Genomic DNA, 21,114 nt, shown 5'->3' with positions numbered 1-21,114 from the left:
CTTTCCTGGAGGTTTCCCAAGGCCATTGGTGAGGCCTGGGCAGCCTGAGCTGGTGGGGGCATCCAGCCCACGGAACTGGATGGGCTTTGAGGTCCCTTCCAACCACGGCCATCCTTTGATTCTAACATAGTAGTGCTAAGCCCTCCCATGGTCAGCACAGTAGCACGCTCCACACCTGCACATCCTGTGTCCCCTGGGCACGAATGGTCCCCCTGCAGGGCATCACAGTGAATTCGGTGGGCTTGGGGTGAGCTGGAAGCCCCATCCTCCAGGAGAGATGAGTGTTGTCCAACACCTGGGCAGAGCTGCTCACGCTGGGGGCTCCGGAGCCATCGCCAGGAACGCGGAGGCTGAACGTCATGGGCACCAAGGAGGTGTTGCTGAGGCGACACGACAAGGTGTGGGGAAAGCCTATGAAAGTATGAATTTATGCCCGGTTACATCTCGATTCCTGCTGGGAATATCCTGTTAGAAAAGCCTGGGCTTGGAATCAGGCTGCCCATCACCATGGGCTTCTTCTCTAACTGCAAGGAGCTCTGCCCCTATCCTTACACAGTGCCCGTTGCTTCTCATTTACTGCATTCATCCACACAGACCAAGTTGTTTATTCTGCAAATTCAAGCAATGAAATTCCACATCTCAGGCCGAACGCTATCTCAAACTCATGCAAACATCAAACATCCCACACCTCCAACCCATCAGAGCAGCACGCTGCCACTGAGGAGCATCCACAGTAAGAATAAAGAAAGTATATGTAAAGAAAAAGAAAGGATTAAATTGGGAACTACAGCACTGTGCAAAGCAGCATTCCAGCTACTCACTGCAAACTATGCCTTCCTCCACGTGGTTGTGCCCGTGCTGTCACACTGCTGTCTATTGCAGCACCTGCATTTATAATGTGCTCAATGCACACACTGTGCTCTGCAGTCTCAAGGACAGAAGCAAGGTTCCTGTAGCTGATCACTGCAAATGCAACACTCCTGCGGTGTTTCCCTTCTATTAGCAGCTGAGGTTGGTGGCAGTTGGCATGGCAGCTAGGCATGCTAGCTCAGCTGCATCACTGGACCTTCCATTTCTACCACGGATCCCATCACAACTGGATTATCTATATGGACTAAGACCAGCCCCCAAAGAACAGGTTCAGCACCAGCCAGCAGCAACTTTGGGCTGAGCTGCATTCACACAGGGCTGGCAAGGTAGCACAGGTCTTACAGGACACCTGCATGCAGCTGGAGCAGGAGCTCCTATGAAAGCACCTCCTATTTTGAGGCAAGCGGATTGAGCACATAACAACCCTCAGCCTGCTTTCAAGCCTGAATGCTTAAAACTGAGCAGAAAATATATTTTGCCTCAGCTAACAAATGGGGACAGGGCATCTACGCAGGCTTTGATCGCTACCTGTGCAGGTTTACATCAGCAGCTCAGTGCTGCCTGTCCACATGGAGCAGTGGGTCCAGGCAGGTAAAAAAGACCAAACGCAGGGAGAGCAGAGTGCATTCCTATCAGCAGTGCCAAGTGCCACCTCCAGAAGCAAGGAGGAGTGCAAAAGGGACAAACAGCCTGCCCAGGACTCAAAGCTGCCAGACGCAGTGCAGTTAGAAGCAAGAAATAGAAATGCCACCTTCTTCAGCTGGAAACACCGCATTAATAAACTCAGATTACATAGGATGAACCCTGTATTACATAACCGTATTTCTGCTGGGTGCGCTTCTTGTTTCATTTGCTCCGAAGGAAATAAAGTGAGAGATGGTGATGTAGGGAGAGGAGAAAGCAGCTCAAAAATGTACTGAGTTTTCTTAAAAAGTCTATGAAAAAAAAGCCAACATAAAACCAAACAGAGGCATCCTGGGAACAGAATGATAATGGCCCTTCAATCAATCCACAATTGATTTCACATTTAAACTTCAGATCCTCTCAGTAAAAAGCCTTCTGTGAGGTTGAGCTGCGGCGTCCGAATCTGCATTTCAATGGGAGCTGTGGATGCTCAGGCAGGGGCTGTGCCAGCAGAGGGGCAGGAGCCCCATCTCTGGGAATGCTGGGTGATGTGGGTCCTCAAGGACAGCAGGGTGTCCTTACAGCACACTGATTTCTCCCATGAAAGTGACAGGGAAGAGCTGGCAAATGGTCCCAGCTCCCAGCTCCTGGGCAATCCCAGCACGCAGACTTTCGTGTTCACTGTGCTCCTGAAGACTGGCAGCTTTGGGTTATAACACAACACGTGTGTGATATTAACAGCACGATGCAGCTGAAGCAGCCAGCAGCCCCTGGTTTTAACACCCCAAGGGAGGGATGTGACAGATGCTCTTGTGTTAGCTTGCAACACACAGGTTGGCAAACCAAACCCGGGGTGCACTCACCAAAGGGGACGTCGCCGAAGTGGAGGGAAGGTACATCAAAGTGGAAGGTTGGCCCGATGACACAGCCTCTGTTTGGACAAAGGACAGGCAGAGGGCATTGGTTGGTTAAAGGGAAGAGTAAGGGGTTTGGTTCTCATCGCCCCTGTGTTCAGTACGGCATCTGTGGTGGGTGCCCTGCCCCTGCAGATACCCACGGTCAGGCTGGATGGGGTTCTGAGCACCTGGAGGAGCTGTGGGCGTCCCTGTTTGTTGCAGGGAGTGGAAGCAGATGGCCTTTAAGGGTCCCTTCCAACCCAAACCATTCTATGAGTCCATGATCCGGGTGGACAGGAGGCAGCCAAAGGAGAACCATCATCAGGTCTGGTAAGGACCCTGAAGAAGTGATGGCTCTGTGCCTCCATTTCTCCCACCCACACCACAAGAGCTCAGAGGTGTCCACACAAATGAAGTGGAATCACTATTTGAACCTGACTTTCCCCCTGCAAGTCTCCTACTTCTGGCTGGAACTGGTGTTTCCGTGGACTAGATGGACATCCTTTCCTCAAAGGACCTTGATCACAAGACACAGGATTTTGAGGCATGAATACAGGGAAGCCCCACACACCCACTGCTCACCAGCAGAACAGCAAACATTCTTTACACTGGATAGCTGGATTGTAGAGAAAAGCATCTGCTCGTCACCAGGGCACCAGCAGACACATCCACAAGCACCGTGTGCCTTACACCACCAAGTGTGGGTGTCCTGAGCCCAGCTCACCTTCCTCCCTACCCTCACAGTCCAGCAGCCGGCTGCAGACTTCAAACATCACCCACTGAAATCACCATCTGTAGCTGCACCACATCCATTCACTTATGTCATGGCTGGAGCCAATCAATACCTGCTGTCTTTTAATTATATTACAGAGAAAGGTGCTTTCTAGTTTTATCCACAGGACTGCCATCGTGCCTGTGTTGTACATGAGCCCAACAGGGGGGACCTGCCTCCATCTCTGGTCCTCCATTCTCTCCAACCCTTTCTAAATACCAAAGAAACAAGTGTTCAGGTTGGCATCCAAATAAGAATCTCCTGTGGGCTTAGGCATCTTTTGATCAGGTAATCAAAAAGAATGGACTTTCAGGCATTCCAACCCAAGGCTCACGTTTGATTCCTCGGAACTGAGTTAGATCCTGAGAATAATCCAGGTCCAAATCCCTGCTGCTTTTCAAGATCCCTCCCCAAGGACCTCACATAATCAGCCCTAACCTCCCAAGCCAGCCCGGCTTACTTGCAACAGACAATGCTTCCCATCACAGCCCATGCCAGGAGACGATGGAAAACTACCTCCAAGCCAGGCACAGCTGGGGATGATGCTGGGAGCTGCCAGGGACGAGCCTTGCCAGGCTTCCATTCCTGCTGAGTGAGCTGTGCCTGTGCTCAAGCTAAACCTGAGCAGCTGCCCAGAAGGCTCAGGCAAGCAGCCAACCCCAAGCAACTTGGGCAACAGCTGATAACAGTGCAGCTTGCAGGAAATAGAGGGAGGCAGTGGTTTTGGCCACATTTTGTCTTACAGTAGCATTATTTAATGTGCGTGCATAGGAAGAGTGGGGTCAATGCGGAACAAGAGGGATAACATCAGGTGAGAGAGAAACCACATGAGCTCTCATCCTTGTTCCTTCCTTAGCAGCCCCGTGTCCCACCAGGCAGATCTCCCCCAAGAACTGAGAATTCTCTCCATGGAGAACTAAAAATCCAGGCCACAAATCCCCCTGAAGCAGAGGTGCACCTCGAGCTGGCATCTCAAAGGAGTTTTGGGGCTGGAGGGCGAAAGATAAGGGCTAGAGAGGGAACTTTGAACGAAAGGGGATCAAGGAGGCAGATGCCATCTCCAAGGAGTAGATTGCACTGGGAATTATACTGCAGATGGGGATGTAACATCAGATGGGCTGCAAAGGAGCCACCATCCAGGAATCAGGAGTTCAAGCATTGGGGAACAAAAGCAGGAAGAACAGCTCTGTTTGATTGAGAAACAAGGCCTGCACCGAGCTGAGGGAGGGACCACAAAGAGCTGACATTGGGAGAGAAGTTCTGGGAGCCAGTGGAGAAACCAAACCATTTCATTTGGTGGGGGAAAACCAGAAGGCAATGAAACCCATGGATAACCATCTTCTCGAGGAACGTGGCCATGGCAGGGCAAAGGCAGTGGGCACAAGACAATAAAATTGTATTCTACCTGTGATAAGCACGTCTTTCCGAGCAAAATCTGCCTTTGCTCAAGGAGAAAGCTGCTTATGCAATAACATCCCATGACCAATTTTGGGGGGAGGTACAGAGGAGAATAAATTATTTGATTGTGAAATGTTCCCTCTTGATTTCCAAAAAAAGCAGCACTTTCCCTCCAAACACAAACCCAACGTAATTGTTCCTCTACCGGAGGTCAACAGACCTACTTACCGCTCTGCCAAAGTAATAACCTTGCTTTTTTTTTTTTTTTTAATCAATTTTCCCCTACCTTATTGATAAATCAACTGCAGATTCCTTTCATTCCCTCATTACCCAGCCCAGCGGTAGGGCTCTCAAGAGTTATTGAGGAGGTACAGCCACCCCAAAGCTCTTCAACGCCAAGCATTGACTTTCCAGCCTCCACCACCCCATCGCAGCCGATGGGAGGGACCACCTGGGACAAGCTTGCATAGTAGCCTGGTTCTGAGCACCATAAGTTGGAAAAGACCTCTTGGCTCATCCAGCCCAACCACCCACCTACCACCAATCCCCCCGCATCCCTCAGTGCCACGTCTCCAAGGTTCCTGAACGCCTCCAGGGATGCTGGGATCACCCCAAGGCATCAAGTGCCCACCTCACCTGACAGTCAAGGTGACGGGCTGGGGGCAGCCGTGCACGCTGACCCCAATCTCCTCGGTGAACTGCCCCAGGATGGTGGAGCAGAAGGAGATGTGGATGTGCTGCAGGCCCCCCGGTGGGACCAGGCCCTCGCGGGGAACGAAGGCAAAGCAGGAGCCCAGCGCTGTGCTTGGAGGCACCACGTGGAAGAGAGCATCGATGGCTCCTTTGTTAAACAGGACCGCCTGCAGCAGAGAGAAAAAAAGAAACGCTTGAGGAATCTTCCTACAAAAGGAACGAGCTGTTTTTTGCTAATTTCACAATTAACATCGCTAAGAGGCAGAAGATGCGGTGTGCTGCTGCCCAGTGGAAGCCAATGGAAATACAACAAATTCTGCCTTTGGGTTTCTTCACGCCAAGCAGTGATGGTTCCATAGAAATAGAATGATTCTACACTTCTTTTTATTTTCTTTTTAATCAGTTTATCAGTTCCTTGGGCCTTGCCCAACCAGCAGTGTGAGGAGAGGATGGGGGTGAGGTGCAGAACAACTTCACCCGTTCTCAAGAGCCACAGCCATCACCTAAGAGCTTACCATCACATCCAAAACAATAATTAAAAAGCCCGTTGAGCTCCAGCTCTGTTGTGCTGGTCGCAGTGTGCCCACGCGTGCCTCGGCTGCATTGCTATGCCACCAAACCCACCTGCAGCAAATTAAGCCATCAATTGCCGCTGGGAGAAACGCTGCCATTTCCAGGCCCTTATCTATGCGTTTTGGATTTATTTTCCCTACCTTCTGCCCTTGCAAAATCTGCCAGGAGAACTGAGACAAAAGCATAGAAATGCCCTTTGCTTTTTAATTTTGCAGCTGCTGCTGCTGCTGAAAATATTCAGGTATTCAGATTGCACAATGGTGAGGTGAACTCTTAGCGAGCTGCCCTGAGCTGAGGTTTACCTCCAGTCCAGCTGCTTAGGACAGCACCGACTAACAGCATTGTTGACTTATTAATCTCTTCTCAAGTAAAGGAAATTATAAATTCATATAGCAAGAAGCAATAAGGAATCAGCATTAAAAATGCATAGAGAGCAAAATATTTTGGTAAGAAAACACCTCAATGCGTCCTTCCCTGCCACAGCGCCGCTTTTCAAAACGTCTGGCATGATGCATTGCCTCATTTACTACCTCCCTTTGGTTGCCCTGCTTTCTTTCTGTGGTTTTTTTTTTGCAAGAGCCCAGATGCCGAATTTATGGCAAGTTCCTCGGCCTCGTTTACAGAAATGCTTTGCAGTTTGTGCAAGCAGCAGAGCACCAAGAGGAGCACGGCGGGCAGCACTTAGCATTCACAGCTCCTCTGCAGGGAACAGATCTCAGGTGGGTTCCCTCCACTCACCTCGTAGCTGTGGGCTGAGCCCACAAACACCTTCCCGATGTCCAGCTGGTCAAAGCTGAAGCGCAGCCGGGGCCCTTCTCCTTCCCCTCTGATGCGCAGGGGCAGCCTGGTCTCACGGCCTGGGGGGAATTTCCATCTCAGTGCAATGATTCCCTTTGTTACCCCAGTACCTCAATTCCGATCCCCATCCCTGTGCTGGCTTGGGGCACAAAAAGCCTAAAACATGTCCCAAAAATGCCATCAAAATGGCCCCCAAAAGCCCCCAAATGCCCCCAAACCACCTGCTGTCCTGTTCTGCTCTGTGTGAAGATGAGGAACACAAGGAGGAAGAGAAAGTCCAAGAGCTGTAGCTTCACACTAAAGTATTCCTATCCTTCAAAAAGGGGTAAAAAGCCCCAAAAGGCCCCAAATTGCCCCAAAACGGACCCCAAAAAAGCCCCAAATAGACATAAAGAGCCTCAAAATGGACACAAAAAGCCTCAAATGTGTCCCAAAAATGCCATCAAAATGGCCCCCAAAAGCCCCCAAAACCATCAAAATGGAGCCCAAAACCACCCCAAATAGACACAAAGAGACCTCAAAAGGGCTAAAAAGCCCCAAAAGGCCCTGAATTGCCCCAAATTGGATCCCAAAAAAGCCCCTAAATGGCCACAAAGAGCCTCAAACGTGTCCCAAAAATGCCATCAAAATGGCTCCCAAAAGCCCCAAGACCACCAAAATGGAGCCCAAAAATGTCCTAAATGGACACAGAGACCCCAAAAGGGCTAAAAAGCTCCAAAAGGCCCCAAATTGGACCCCAAAAAAGCCCCTAAATGGCCACAAAGAGCCTTAAACGTGTCCCAAAAATGCCATCAAAATGGCTCCCAAAAGCCCCAAGACCACCAAAATGGAGCCCAGAAATGCCCTAAATGGATACAAAGAGACCCCAAAAGGGCTCAAAAGCCCCCAAAAGGCCCCCAAACCACCCCAAATGGACACAAAGAGACCCAAAAGGGCTAAAAAGCCCCCCAGAAGGCTCCAAATTGGACCCCAAAAAGCCCCAAATGACCATAAACAGCCTCAAACATGCCTCTAAAATGCCATCAAAATGGCTCCCAAAAGGCCCCCAAACCACCAAAATGGAGCCCAAAAAAGCCCCAAAAGGCCCCAAATTTGCCCCAAAAGTTCTTTGTGTGATCACAGAATCTTATCACAGCACATTTGGCTTGGAAGGGACCTTAAAGCCCACCCAGCTCAGAGCCACCCATGCTCTGGAGCACCCCCAGCTCTGGGCAGCAGTGCCTCACCGCCCCATATAGTTATTCAGAACATGCTAGGTGATTTCCAATAGGAAAGATGAGCCCAGATACGACGATGCAGTGACTGCACCACAACTTGACAACTCCCCTGGAACAGCCTTTTGAGTGACAACTGACTTTTTGATCTCGCAGCCACAGGATGAGGATGCTGGATAAAAGTCAGAAAGCAAGAGCTATGGAACTTTGTTGAATTCAACATCTTTCAAATGGCTGCAGCCAAAGGCCAGCTGATGGCAGAGATGAGAGTTACGTTTTGCAGCTCAGACATTAATTGGAGGGCTGCGTATTTCTAGCTCACAGACACTGTAAAACACACAGCATTGGATGTTTGCTGCCAAGAGATTTATCCATCTAGCATCACGCGTGGCTTCAACTTCATTAAAACCTCTACATCTGAACCCACCAAAGCTCTTAGGAAATGGTAAATTCATTCAAGTAATGAGCTTTTGTCCATGAAACTGGGAAGCTTTTCATGCACCCGAGAGATGTATCCCATGGCCACTGCAAGCAAACCAATCAATGGTGATCCTTCTCCTGCAGAATGTCCTCAGCCTTTCCTGAAGACCCTGCTCTCTACCTCCACCTGCACCATGCAGTCCTCCCACCACAGAAACCATGCCCTGGAGCACACAGGATGGGTGCAGGAGAAGCTGCACCTCGTTTTTGACCTCAGCCCCAAATCCACACCCAATATCGTGCAACGAGAGCCTGGATCTTAGTAGGACAGCTTCACCACAAGGCAAGGTGAAAAGGTCCACCATTTTGTTCCTCCAACTACCGTGGGCCCGGGTCTGTGAATAGCTTGGAGTTCTTGGCATAAATCAGTTGCAACGCAATACGCTTCTGAGCATAGATTAATCCAAAACCAAAATCTGTGTGTCTGAGCACCACCTCGCCTTCTGTGTACTTCCTTCCAGCAGCTCAAGAACCACAGTTTTATTTGCATGAACAACTAAAGGTTCATTCTGAGCTTAAATATTTGCCCAGAGCAAATTTCAAACCGCTCCGTTACTGCCAGATTTGCAGGCTGTGTGGTGCTGATGGGTTCTGCAAATCTCCTGACCCACCAGTGCTTGCTCCACGACCCACCGAGGCACTTGAGATTCAGCTGTGCCATGCATGGGGCTGCACTGGGGCCAAGCTTCCAAATATTCCCAGCAAAGGACGCGTCGACCATCTGCACACCACGCTCCGAGGGGACTTGTGATGGCATGCAAATGCACACAGAACAGTCACAGCTTCTTAGAGGAAATGAGAAGCAAAATTAATTGACTCCCCTTTTGAGCATCGCTGTTGCTTCTTCAGATTCCCTCTGCACCGAGGGATCTTGACACTGACAGCTTGTCTCGACAGTGCTCTGTTTTATGAGGAATAGGTGTAGGCACATAATTTAAATGACCTTTAGGTCCTCCTTCTGGGAGCCAGAGGAAGAGCTGAGCTCTCCCATGGGCCCTCCAGGGGTCCCAAGGAGCCAGACCCTTGTTTCAAGAGCAAAACCCTCTGCCCAGCTCCATTCCCATAACACCCAGGCTGCTCCAGGACCACACACGAGCAGCTTCCCCACCTCTCAGCCACTCCTGAAGGGAACCTCTGAGGATGCTGCAGCAAAGCAATGAACGCCGGAGCACTGATCCCCGAGCCAGAAGCATCCCTTGGGATCAACGCTGTAAGTAAATCCTTCCCTTCCACATCTCTAACAACCACAGCTGGCAGGCAGGAAGATGGTTTGTTAACACAAGCCCTGTGTAATTACTGGAGGTGGCATTTGCCAAGCAAACTCCGTGCAATTACTGTATAAATAAAATCTGTTTCATGACATTTGTATCCGCCAGCTAAGAGAGCCAACGAGAGGAAAAGCAGCTGTGCTAGTGGCTGCATCCTCCAGAACTGGAGGACCACTACCTCCCATCTCTTTCTCTTTGATGGGGGAAAAACCCAGTGTTCCCTTTTCTGTCCCGGAAAACATCTTGACCAGCACTGTGTGGAGCCCTGGAGGATGGGCAACGTAACCTGAACCATGCAGCTTGCTGCAAGCACTCCCTGCCTATGCTGGCACAGCAAAGCTGCCACCTCTGCAAGGGCAAGGAGGGTGACCTGGGGTGGGCTGGTCACAGCTGCTGCCAGCGCATAGAACCAGAAAAGCATAGAACAGATTAGGTTGAAAAGGAGCACAGTACTCATCTCTTTTCAACCCCCTGCTGTGTGCAGGTCACCAACCAGCAGCCTGGGCTGCCCAGAGCCACATCCAGCCTGGCCTTGAATGCCTGCAGGGATGGGGCATCCACAGCCTCCTTGGGCAACCTGTGCCAGTGCCTCACCACCTGTTCAGTGTGTTCACAGTGCCTGTCCCCAGAAGCTGTCCTGCTATGGAGTTCTTTATCCTTATAGGGTCAGTGCTGGGGGGAAATCCATGGCTTGATATCTCATCCCTTCACCAGCACCCTCCCAGGTTGGCACGGAGTGCTGGTGCCCCACCACACAAGGGAAGAGGGACAGGGAGCCCCACCTGAGATGTCGCAGTAGACGGTCTGCTGATAGAGCCTGGCTTCTCGGGGTTTAAAGATCACGTTAATTTCAGCCGAAGAATTTGGCCAGACGTCTCCTTCCTGAAACAGAAGCAGACAGTGAGCTGTTTACCTCCAAACATCACGTTTCTTGGTTTCAAACACTGTAACCTGTACCTGGGCATCAGCAAAAAGCAAGTGAACGTTCATCAACAAAATTTATGAGAGTTTGGTTATCGGCTGTAAAACAATAACGTTCCCGACCCCGTACCTTTACGGGCCGACAGAGGCATTTTGTTAGCTGCAGTGATACCCTGCAAGGAATAAAAAATGCAGCTTATAGAAGGAGACAGGGAGCAGAGCTATTTTCTATCAACAAAGCGGGGCTGTGATTCTGCTGGCTGCTGGGCATCCTCAGTGCTTTGTCCAGACGAGCCTTGAACTGATGGGAGCCTCCGGCGCTCCTGAGGCATAAATATTAAATAACTGTAACACTTCCCATCGGCTGGGTGCTCACAGCTCAAAGGACAGTTCCCACGGAAATTAAAGAGACACGGTGAGTTATTGGGCTGCAGCTGTGAGCAGCTCCTCTGCACACTGCCTGCCCAGGGACATCATGGCAGAGAGAACCATGTCCAGCACCAAGAAGTCCTCCCCATCACCATGAGAAAAGAACGAAAGAAGAGGATGACTTAGAGTCTTCCCAAAGAGCTAGAACAAAAGATGAGTGCTACATCTTTATTAAGGTTGTCATTAAGGTTGTCATTAAGGTTGGAAAGTCCACTACAACCATCTAGTCCAACCATCGATCCATGCCTGTGACCACTCTGGACCTCAGTGGCACTTCCTCATGGCTCTGGGACACCCTCAGGGATGAGGACATCCCACCTCCCTGGGCAGCTGTGTCAGTGCCTCACCACTCTTTCTGAGTAGGAACTGTTCCTAATATCCCACCTGAACCTCTCAGGTGGCGCAGTGTTTCTCTCCGGCAAGGAATAGGATGAAGATAAAACCTTATGGTGCCATTAGGATATCACAACCATGGTTGGGTTGAAAAAGACCACAATGATCACTGAGTTCCAACCTCCCTGCTGTGTGCAGGTCGCCAACCAGCAGCCCAGGCTGCCCAGAGCCACATCCAGCCTGGCCTTGAACGCCTCCAGGGATGGGGCATCCACAGCCTCCTTGGGCAACCTGTTCCAGTGCCTCACCACCCTCTGTGTGTGTTGGTAGTTTGATCTTCGATAGAAGAACGAACAGCAGTGAGGAGTGAAAGCTTGAGCTAGCTTTCCTAGTATCTAACCTGAATGGATCTTCTACTTGGATGAGCCACTCTACAGTGGGTTCATCCCACTTACTACTGAGCATCCTGCCCTGCACTCCAGTTACAGGGCAGAGGATGTGCCATCCTTCCTGCTCAATGCCAGCCCTGTACCACTGAAGGCCTCAAGCTTTCCCACCACTTTGGGAATGCCCTTTCTCAGCTTGAGTCTCTGTGGGGATGATGGTGCACAGAGGGTGGTGAAGCCCTGGAACAGGTTGCCCAAGGAGGTCAAGCCAGGCCATTCAATCATTCTTGTGAAGATGACAGCCAAACCACTCTCTATTGCAGTGCTTTCCCCAGCTTTAAACATATTTGGAAAAGCAGGGTGAGGTTTTATACCATGCCATCATTACTGGCTGTATTGCTTATAGCTGAACAGAACAAGCTCTCACTGAGCCCAGCCCTGCCTGGGAAGATCAGAGTGCATCTCTCCATCCACCCAGACCAGCCAAGGTTCTCCCAGTGTAAGGCAGCAGATGGCTTCTTGATGGTACTAACCAGTCTGCTCTGTGCACCACAGCCAGACTTATCGGCCCTGTGGACACTCAGGGGCATTTGGGTTATTACTCAAAGGTTGACAGAGGCAATACATCTCCCGTTAATGGAGGCAAGCACAATACAATTCATAAGCAAAAAAAATGAACCTAAGCAGGAAAGGAAGAAAATTAAAAAGCCATTGGCCTGATGAATATGTATCTGCTAACAACGGTGCAGTTTTCTAGCTGAGCAAGTTTAGCTGACTTGGGGATTTGAGAAACTCTACTGTGAGTACATCTGTGATAGAAATAGAGCTGGCACCAGGCTGGAGCACAGCCCCAGCAATATCACACAGAGGCAGCAGCAGGGAGAGCATGACAGTGCACGGGGACCTGAGTGCAGGGCCAGCAAGTAGGGACAGCTCAGAAACAGGGCTGGGAGCCACTGCAGCTACAAAAGGGAAGAGCTCATGGAGAGCTTCATAACAGATGTATTTCAGCAAATCCCAGCTCCCTGCTTTGCAGCACACAGAAGTGGAGGCACAGCAAGGATCTTGCCCACAGCACAGCTCATCCCAACTCCTGTGGTGCAACCAACGCTCCTCTTGGGGTGGTGATGACCTTCAGCTTCCCAAAAAGTGGTCCCAGGGTCTGCAAGGAAAAAGGGCCGACACTTCAAGGCTGTAACGCCCAGGTGCTTAGGAGAACACTGGGTGATAGCCTGAGGCCTCCTATAGGTTATCCTATATCTTAAGGACGTGGTTTAGTGCACATCAAGGGGATGGACTGATGGTTGGACCAGATCATCTGAGTAGTCTTTTCCAACCTTAATGATTCTCTATCCAAGCTGGAGATCTAAAGCTGAGCTGCAGTCCAACCATCAACCCATCCCCATCATGCCCACCAAACCACATCCTTAAGACACAGGATAACCTATACAAAGCTCTGGGCAATGTTTTCCACCAACCCTAAACCCTGACTTTTGTGTCAAAGGCAGGCAATGAGGACAGCCATTTTGTCTGCTTTGGGGTCCCTGCTACACACCAGAGGAGTGCTGGCCCCAGAAAGCACAGGTGCATACCATCCCCCAGCCCTGGGCTGTGTTTGCAGAGGTGCTCCCTGCAGCTCAGTACCTGTTGGAGGAATCCCTATGGATCTTCTCAACTTTGGACCAACCTTCCTAGGGATCTGAAGCAACAATGCCCACACTTACTTGGTTCTCAGGGCTCATTTTCTCTTGCCCTGAACAGGGGAAAGAATACACCACACGGGGTGGGTAGGAGCCATGATAGAGAGGGAAACCGCCTTATTCCTGCATTGCCACTGGGAGCCATTGTAGCTACAGCAGTGGGAACTTCCTAAAAGGCATCAGTGTCAGACTGTAGGGTCTGATTCCAACTCCTATGGATAAGATACCACTTCTATGCACCAGCACAGCTCTGCAATAGTTCTAGTGCAGCATTGCCAGTGGAGCCTTGCATTCATCCAGCACTAGAAAGCCAGAAGCAGCTGTTAAAAGGCTCAGTCTCCTGAGCTGAAGTCATTCTTCTGCAGGATTCCATGCATTTGATTGGAAACTTCTGGCAGCCCGTCCCTGTCAGATGGGCAGATTGACTCAAAGGTTGGAGGGCAAGAAGAAATTATCAATTACATTTTATTCTACTGTTCCATGACTAAAACAAATCCCTTTAAGACAGGCATAACTATTCTGGGAAATTCTGGTCATTTCTCCATTCATTACTGCTGTATGTCAGACTATAAAGCTAGAAAATATTATGAGTTATTTCTCCTGGGAAATTAAAGTAGGCTGTGGAAGAGGTTCCTCACCACGTTCCTGCTACCCCAAGGGAGAAGAATAGCTGCTGGTTCAAAGGAATATGCTTCATCATCCGCCCTTTGAGGTTGGTGTGTGAGATTCAAGCCCCCAGCAGTGAGCAGCAAGTGGGACAGGGCAGGGAGAACTGCCATGGATGCCATCCAGGATAGAAACCCAACACAAGGTGCTGAGAATGTGATACTGCAATGCTGCTGGCATTACATCAGCCCTGGACAGACTGCAAGGGTTGAGTGGATGGTGCAGCACAAAAGATGCAGTGGACACTGAACTGAAGATCATGGAAACAGCAGCACTGAATCATAGATTTGTTAAGGTTAGAAAGACCCCCAAGATCCCCTAGTCCAACCATCCACCCATGCCTGTGAGAGCTCTAGACCTCTATGCCCCTCAGTGCCACGTCAAATATGGTTCCTGACCACTTCCAAGGGCAGTGACAACCCCCATTCCCTGGCCAGCTGTGTTAGTGCCCCACCACTCTCCTGGAGAAGAATTTTTCCCCATTATCCAACCTGCCCAAGGTCCCATCATCCAACCATCCAAGTTGCCCAGTGCAACGTGGGGTCATCACCTCTTGTCCAACTGCTAGTGAAACGATGCCCACGGTGCACCCTGCTAGTTCAGGGCACCAATGGCAATAGCAGTGCCATTGCTCACATCTGCCTCTGGCCATAAACAACCACACGGCGCTGTGGGATGGACCAGGGCTTCCAGATGAGATGGTGGAGCACTCTTCTGCCAAGAGTGCTGTGCAGTGAGCTCTGCTGTGGATGCTTCCCAGCTGCAGGATCCCCCACACCCACAACTCTGCAACCCAGGGATCTCTCAGAGCTCACGTGCAACACTAAGGGATCATTCCTCATGACAGGACAGTGAGGACTTGTCAAGGGCAGTGGGACAGTAACAAACCTGCATCCTTCCCACCCATTGGTTTCCATTTCCAAAGAGTCAGCTCCCACGTGATTACAGCTTGGCTGTGGTGGAGAGAATGCAGCAAAAAGAAAGGGCTGTGCCCTGTGGTAGCCACCTGGGCTTCCAGCACAGCTGCTTCTGCTGACAAGACCCTGTGCATTTGCAAAAATAAATTAAACTGACTTGGAGATGCGCTTAGAAAGTCAGAGTTGCATAACAGCTTGTTTCCCACAGGCTTGGACGGCTGCTCAAAATGTTTATGGTCACGTGGTAGCTCCAAAATCACTGCCTTCTCTTCTTTTTTTTGTTGTTATTATTTTTCCATCAGCGAGTTAACCCTGCGTGGACTGAAGTGATCTGCTGCAGCTTCCACAGCTGGCAGCAAATCTTCTGCACAAGGTCTGCAAAGCCATCCTGCCCAGAAAGGTCACGAGGCTGCTATGGCACCAACAGCTTCCTGACCTCTGCAAACAGTCTGAGGGTAATAAACATGAATTCATCCATCGATCAGTCCCTTGTCACAAGGGTCTGATCATTTCCACCAGGTGCTCTCAGGCACCATGGGTGATGTTTGGGAGGAAGGGAAGCAGAGACTAACATTGGTCAGCTAAGGCACCAAGGTCCCATCTTTGGGTGGAATTTGCATGACAGAGCACAAAGGGCATCTATCAAAGCAGAAGGGCATGGAGCCATCACTGGAGGGAAGGTTATGGAAGTGAACAGTCATAGCTTTTCCAATTCTGCCATCTGATAAAGAGGAGAACGTATTTATTTGTTGTATTTAGAGCTAGGCAGGGGGACAGAAAGGCAGGAGCACAACTCTGAACTGATTGTTCCATAAGTAAAGGAAGTCAGAAGATGGGTGATGCTGGAAACACCTCCCTCCAGACCCAAGCCCTGGGATGTGCTCCAAACACTGCTCCATGCACCACGGGGGGCTCTGGTTGATTGAAACAAACTGGAGTTTTGCTTAAATACGCAGAAAATCAAAAATACTTCCATACCTATGTGCAATAAAAAGCCTATTTCAACCTGCCAGTCTTATGTCCAGCTCACAGGTGACTTCACATAGGAGACACGGACATGGTGCAAATCCAGACTACAGGAAGGGATTGGTTTTTCTGTGATTAAACCTGAGTTTGGCCTCCTTTTGTTTTGTTGGGGGCAGGGTTAATACGTGAACTGACAGTGCTATAAACGTCCTTTGTTAACTCCTTTGTAGTATAAGTAAGATGTGCCCAAACTGATCTCTCTGCAAGCTCCAAGCACGTTTCAGACAGGTGCACAGAGGAGAGGAACTCACAGTCAGCAAACAACAGCAGACCACATGTGGCCCATACGCTACCAGAGAGCCCTCAAACGCAGAGCTGAGTGGAGGTTACTCCTACCCCCATTCCCCAGCAGGGAAAGCCAAGCTGTGCCACAGGGGCAACGCAGGCTGCATTGGAGGAAGAACAGGAGGCAGGTCTCAGGTGTTGCTTACCACTGGCTCGATGGCAAAGATGTCATCGGAGAAGAGCATGGAGTCTCCCTGCACTTTTGCACGGTGGTTCTGGAAGACACGGGAGAGGACGGAGAGGCGTTCCTGCAGAGAGGGATCCACCATGCACTCCTCAGCAAAGCGATCCATCTCGTCCTCCTCCTGCCTCCGCAGCCTGTGACACAGCCTGGAGCCACGGGGAGAGACAAACCAAGCGGATAATTGGATAAGCAACACATTTGCAGAGGCTGCCGTGTAAAAGGAGGGCCGGCAACGTGCTCAGTGGGGAGCAGCAGCTGCAGCACAGCAAGGGGCTCACCCAGAGCCCGGGGTCCCACATGGATCATGTCATCACCACCCATTCACCAGCATGGCGGGGCGCTTTGCTCCTTGCTTGCAAGCTAAGAATGTGTTTTTGAAAGCTAACACCCCTCAAAAGAGCTCCTGGCCCAAAGCTGCCAACCGATGGAGCGTCCATCCATCACCTCAGATGGCCTCTGCCACCCACAGAGCTGCTCACGGGGATGCAGAGAACAGAAATACCAAGGGGCAACCACTGCAGTGCTTTCCTCTGGAAAGGGTTGGGGAGGGGGAAAAGAGGTTGGATCTCAGCTGCATTTCCCCAGCATCAGCCTTTTTCTTTCCCCACTGGAGCACGGCACAGTATCTGCTTCTGGTCCCTGTAGGTCTCTCCATGATAGGTCTCCCACCACTTTAAAAGCAAGCTCATGGACTCAGTCATCACATCACCTCAGCGAAATTGGTGGTTTTATACCCATAAAAACAGAGTGGAAGAGACTTCACTGAGCATTCCCAATAAGTAAGTCAGAACCAGTACCTCTGAATTCAGACCCTCGAGGCTAGCCTTGAACAATCTCATTTTCTCCCTTCTTCTGGGCTCTTTCAGCAGAACCTCAATTCTCTCTCCCCACGCCAGTAGCCACAGCCAAAATAATTCTGGTGCTCAAAGATCGCAACAAAGAGATGACAAGAGAGAACTGTGGCTTGTTATGTTGCTGTCCCCCTTCACACAACAGCCCTCAGCCACAAAGACCCAGCAGGTCACAGCTCCAGAGGAGTGGGTGGAAGGCTCCATATGCAGCAAACTGAGGTGACGTAGAAAGAAAAGGATAGCAGTCATCACCCAGCTAAATTCAAATGCAATTAGAAAGGAAATACAGTCACAGCCATTACTAGCTGCACACAGACAGAGCCTCAGGCAAATGCTGTCACCAGTGCCAAAGATACTTGCTTTGGCTAGCTCCCCATAGTGTAATAGGAAATCTTTCTCCATGGCTGACCTACAAAGCAGTGGATTAGGAAAGGTCACTGAAGTGAGCGAGCCTGAGCCCAGTCTCCGTCCATGGGCATCCCAGGAAGTCCTCCAGGAAAGGGACAGAGCAGAACCTGACATCCCTAACGATCCACACCATTTAGGGTCACATCCAAGCACAGGGTCCTGCTCTGCTTTTCCCCACGAAGAACTGTTCTGAGACCTCAAGGGCTTCTCTTACGTTGGGTTGTCTCTTCCTTGAGTGCAAAAACACAGACTTACCTGGTGTGGGCTCCAAGCTGAACATCTTGGGGCACCCAAGCATGCATGCACAACCCAAGCACACTCATGTTTATTATGGAGGTTCCTTTATCTGTCAATTTACCCAGCCACCGTGAAGGCACCTTTTGTAGGATCCCCACCCTGTGAGCGCCCACCAAGGTGCAAGGCAAAGCAGCAGATGTGGGCACACGGGGCACAAAGATGCAGCAGAGTTACTGGCTTCCCATAATTCCAAGCCCAAATGAATTATTTGAAAAGGAGGTCACACTAGCCCTAACTCCAACATCGCTGTGCTCTCAATTTGCAGGTTCAGTTCTGGAGCTTCCTGTGCAAAGCTCAACTGTTGTACATAGATGCTGCTGCCTCGAGGAACCAAGCATGCTCCTTGTGGACGAAGGTGACCGATTCCTGGACAGAAGTACAGAGCTCTGGGCATCATGGATGGTTCAGATTCACATCCCAGGATGGGCAGCCCCAGCAAGCAGGAAGAGAATGGCACTGTGTGCATCAAGAGGGTGACAGCAGGGCTCCAGCATTGGAGTTAGGATGCTTCCAAGGGCCTGCAGCAAGGAAGACCAGAATGCTCTGGCCAAAGCCCAGTACACAAACTGGCATGACATCAGATGTAACTGGGGGGAAAAAAATCAGGTGGAAGTTAACTGTGAGGAAACCTGGTTGCCTTGGATGACTGAGGGTTCAATGTGAGACGGGCAGGTGGGAAGAGATGCTGAAGGAATCGTCTGGGGAAGCACCAAGAGAAAGTCACGAGGTTTCTTTTAACACATTGAGCTTGCACAGAAGTCACACGCTGTATAATTAAAAATAGAGAACAGTGGAAAACTAGCTTTGGCCTTCAAGGCATTTCTGACCTAATTATGTTGAACTTTATTTGCTCAGAAGCCCTTAAAAAGTGCTCCAGTTTAAGGCAGTTTCCCGATCAGCTGTGGGTTCGGAGCAACTCCAATGTACCTACATCCATCCAAGTCTGGAAAGTCACACAGTTCCCTAAATCGCTCAGGCTTTTAAGTGTAATTGCAAATTCATCATCCCCCAGGCTGTTTTTCTTTGCTGCCTAAGACTGAAATCTCACAGCTTCACCAAAGACACTCCTCGAAGGACCTGTCCAACCCTTGGCCCTTCCAGCATCATCAGCACTACCTCTCCCACCTCTCACTGCCACACAAATGCACAGAGCAGGAACCCAGAGGCACTTCCAAGCCCCATCTTCCCTCCTCCCCAGAGCTCCCTCCAGCCTCTAAAGACAGGCAGAAGAATCTTATTGTGCTGGGAAGGGCAAAACTACTTGATGCCCCACAGCAGGAGCCTGCTGGGCCAACAAAGAGCTCTACAACACCTTCCTATCAAAGCTGGAGTGAAGGCACTGCAGTGGGTTTATAATAACATTGCTGCATATAGCATAGCTAAGTGCTGCTTCTCAGTGCAGTCCTCAGCCTTGTGGACCCTCTGTATCCCCAGGATTCTGAGATATCATGGGTTTGTGCTCCCATAGAGCATGGAATTGCAATGTGAGGAAATGCAGTCATTGCAATCGATATCTCCTCCCCAAATGAGCATCCCCAAATGGAATAAAGGCCAAAAAAGGAACAGGAAGAACGGGGCTGCATTACCCTGAAGCTCACACATCTTGATGCTTTCGATGGTTTCCTCATCCTAGGACATTCAAAACCACCAATGCCACTTGAAGCCATGCACAAGCTATACCCCTGGCAGAGCATCACCCTGAAATGAACCTCTCACACCAACCTCAGCTTCTGCTGATCCTCCTCTTCCTGAGTAACAAAAGCCTTCCACTGGAAGTGGGCTATGATCTCACTCCGGTTGTGGATGACTACAGATCTGTGGTTTGCCAGCGTGAGGTAAGTCTTTGCAATCATCAAGGAGTTCCTGTCCAGCCTGATGTTGACATCCACCGCCGCTCCATACAAGCTTGTGAGAACATCTTCGCCTGGAATAAAGCAAAAGAGAGCCTTTGCTCAGCTCATTTGCTGGTGGAAGCACAAGGAACAGAGCAAAGCACTGCTAACAACAATTAGCAATAGCTTTTATAGCTGGATTGACAGTTTTCAGTCCCTTCTTGTTGACAAGAAAGATGCACGGGGGCCAAAGGGATGTTCAGAGGAACAAGTAAAGCCTACAGCAGAACGGGATGCAGGTGAGAACAGAGGTGTAGAAGCTGTGCCCAGCCTTGCTGTGTTTTGTGAAGATGTCTTAAAGGCTGCCACGTAGCAACACAAGGGCAGAGCTGGACGTGTGCTGGATGGACTCAATAAATCCTACCATAACACAACAGCAATTGCCCACCACACATCCAGCCATAATGCAGTAGAATGGTGTTGATTCTGGGAAAAGAGACCCCCTTCTTCTTGGGGAATGAAGCCAGATTCATCCTTCAAATCACAAATCTCTACAGTCATCCATCCATCCCACCCCACGCCGAGGAATTCAGCCTTCAAGTCTTTTAAGGGTGTTACAATGGTGGGCATTCAAGTTACACTGTGAGAGAAGCAGCAACTTTTCCAAGGAGCGGACAGTCCTTTTTCTATAAGGGATTATATTACGATGGATGATTTATCACATATAAAGAAGTTAAGAAGAGTCAGATCATTGCCCTTCCTCTTCAATGAGTACATGGCAGAGTCAACCAGAGGAGCCCTGACCCAAGAAATCATAGAACGGTACAATTTTTCATAAGACAAGAATCTGAGATAACGTTCCCAGAAGTCACACTGAGCAAACAGCCGCGCTTTCATCAAGGAATAATCTGTTCATTCGTTCGGAACTGTCATGGTTCTATGCCATCGCCATAGGATGGAGGCTCACAGCTCTACATCCAGACAGCACCTGGGCACATTCTCAGGAGACAAAACCATCAGCAGCTACTAAACAAAGATGAGACCAAAGCCTCCAGCCCTGAGAACTGCCAGCCCCAGGGGGGAACATGGCATATGCACACATCCATGCCCTGCACAGCATCCCCTGCTGCTGCTCTTGGGGCAAGCCACTCTGCTCTAATGTAACATCCCCTGGACTTACTGGTCCTACCATTATTTACAGAACACTGCCTTATTCCAGGCTGTCATTTCCCTCCTCCTCGCATGCTTTGGATACACTTTCGACAGAAAGAACAAGACAGCCCATCTTCTGCA

The 21,114-nt window shown here is 50.1% G+C and overlaps 1 protein-coding gene across 1 annotated transcript in view; it reads right to left on the bottom strand.

Annotated features, from left to right (window-relative positions):
* Positions 1-21,114, bottom strand: part of HYDIN (HYDIN axonemal central pair apparatus protein) — a 113,036-nt gene that overhangs the window by 60,542 nt on the left and 31,380 nt on the right. Inside the window, exons 9-15 of the mRNA XM_048958484.1 lie at positions 19,712-19,913; positions 16,396-16,579; positions 10,369-10,468; positions 6,565-6,683; positions 5,197-5,420; positions 2,358-2,425; positions 176-411 (exon numbers count right to left, since the gene is read on the bottom strand). Of these exons, the coding sequence (XP_048814441.1) occupies positions 176-411; positions 2,358-2,425; positions 5,197-5,420; positions 6,565-6,683; positions 10,369-10,468; positions 16,396-16,579; positions 19,712-19,913 (1,133 nt within the window). The remainder of the gene's footprint in view (positions 1-175; positions 412-2,357; positions 2,426-5,196; positions 5,421-6,564; positions 6,684-10,368; positions 10,469-16,395; positions 16,580-19,711; positions 19,914-21,114) is intronic.

Source organism: Lagopus muta, chromosome 12 (genome assembly GCF_023343835.1).
Source record: "Lagopus muta isolate bLagMut1 chromosome 12, bLagMut1 primary, whole genome shotgun sequence".
Lineage (NCBI taxonomy): Eukaryota > Metazoa > Chordata > Aves > Galliformes > Phasianidae > Lagopus > Lagopus muta.
Note: the sequence above shows the minus strand (reverse complement) of the source record. Positions and strands in the feature narration are given on the sequence as shown.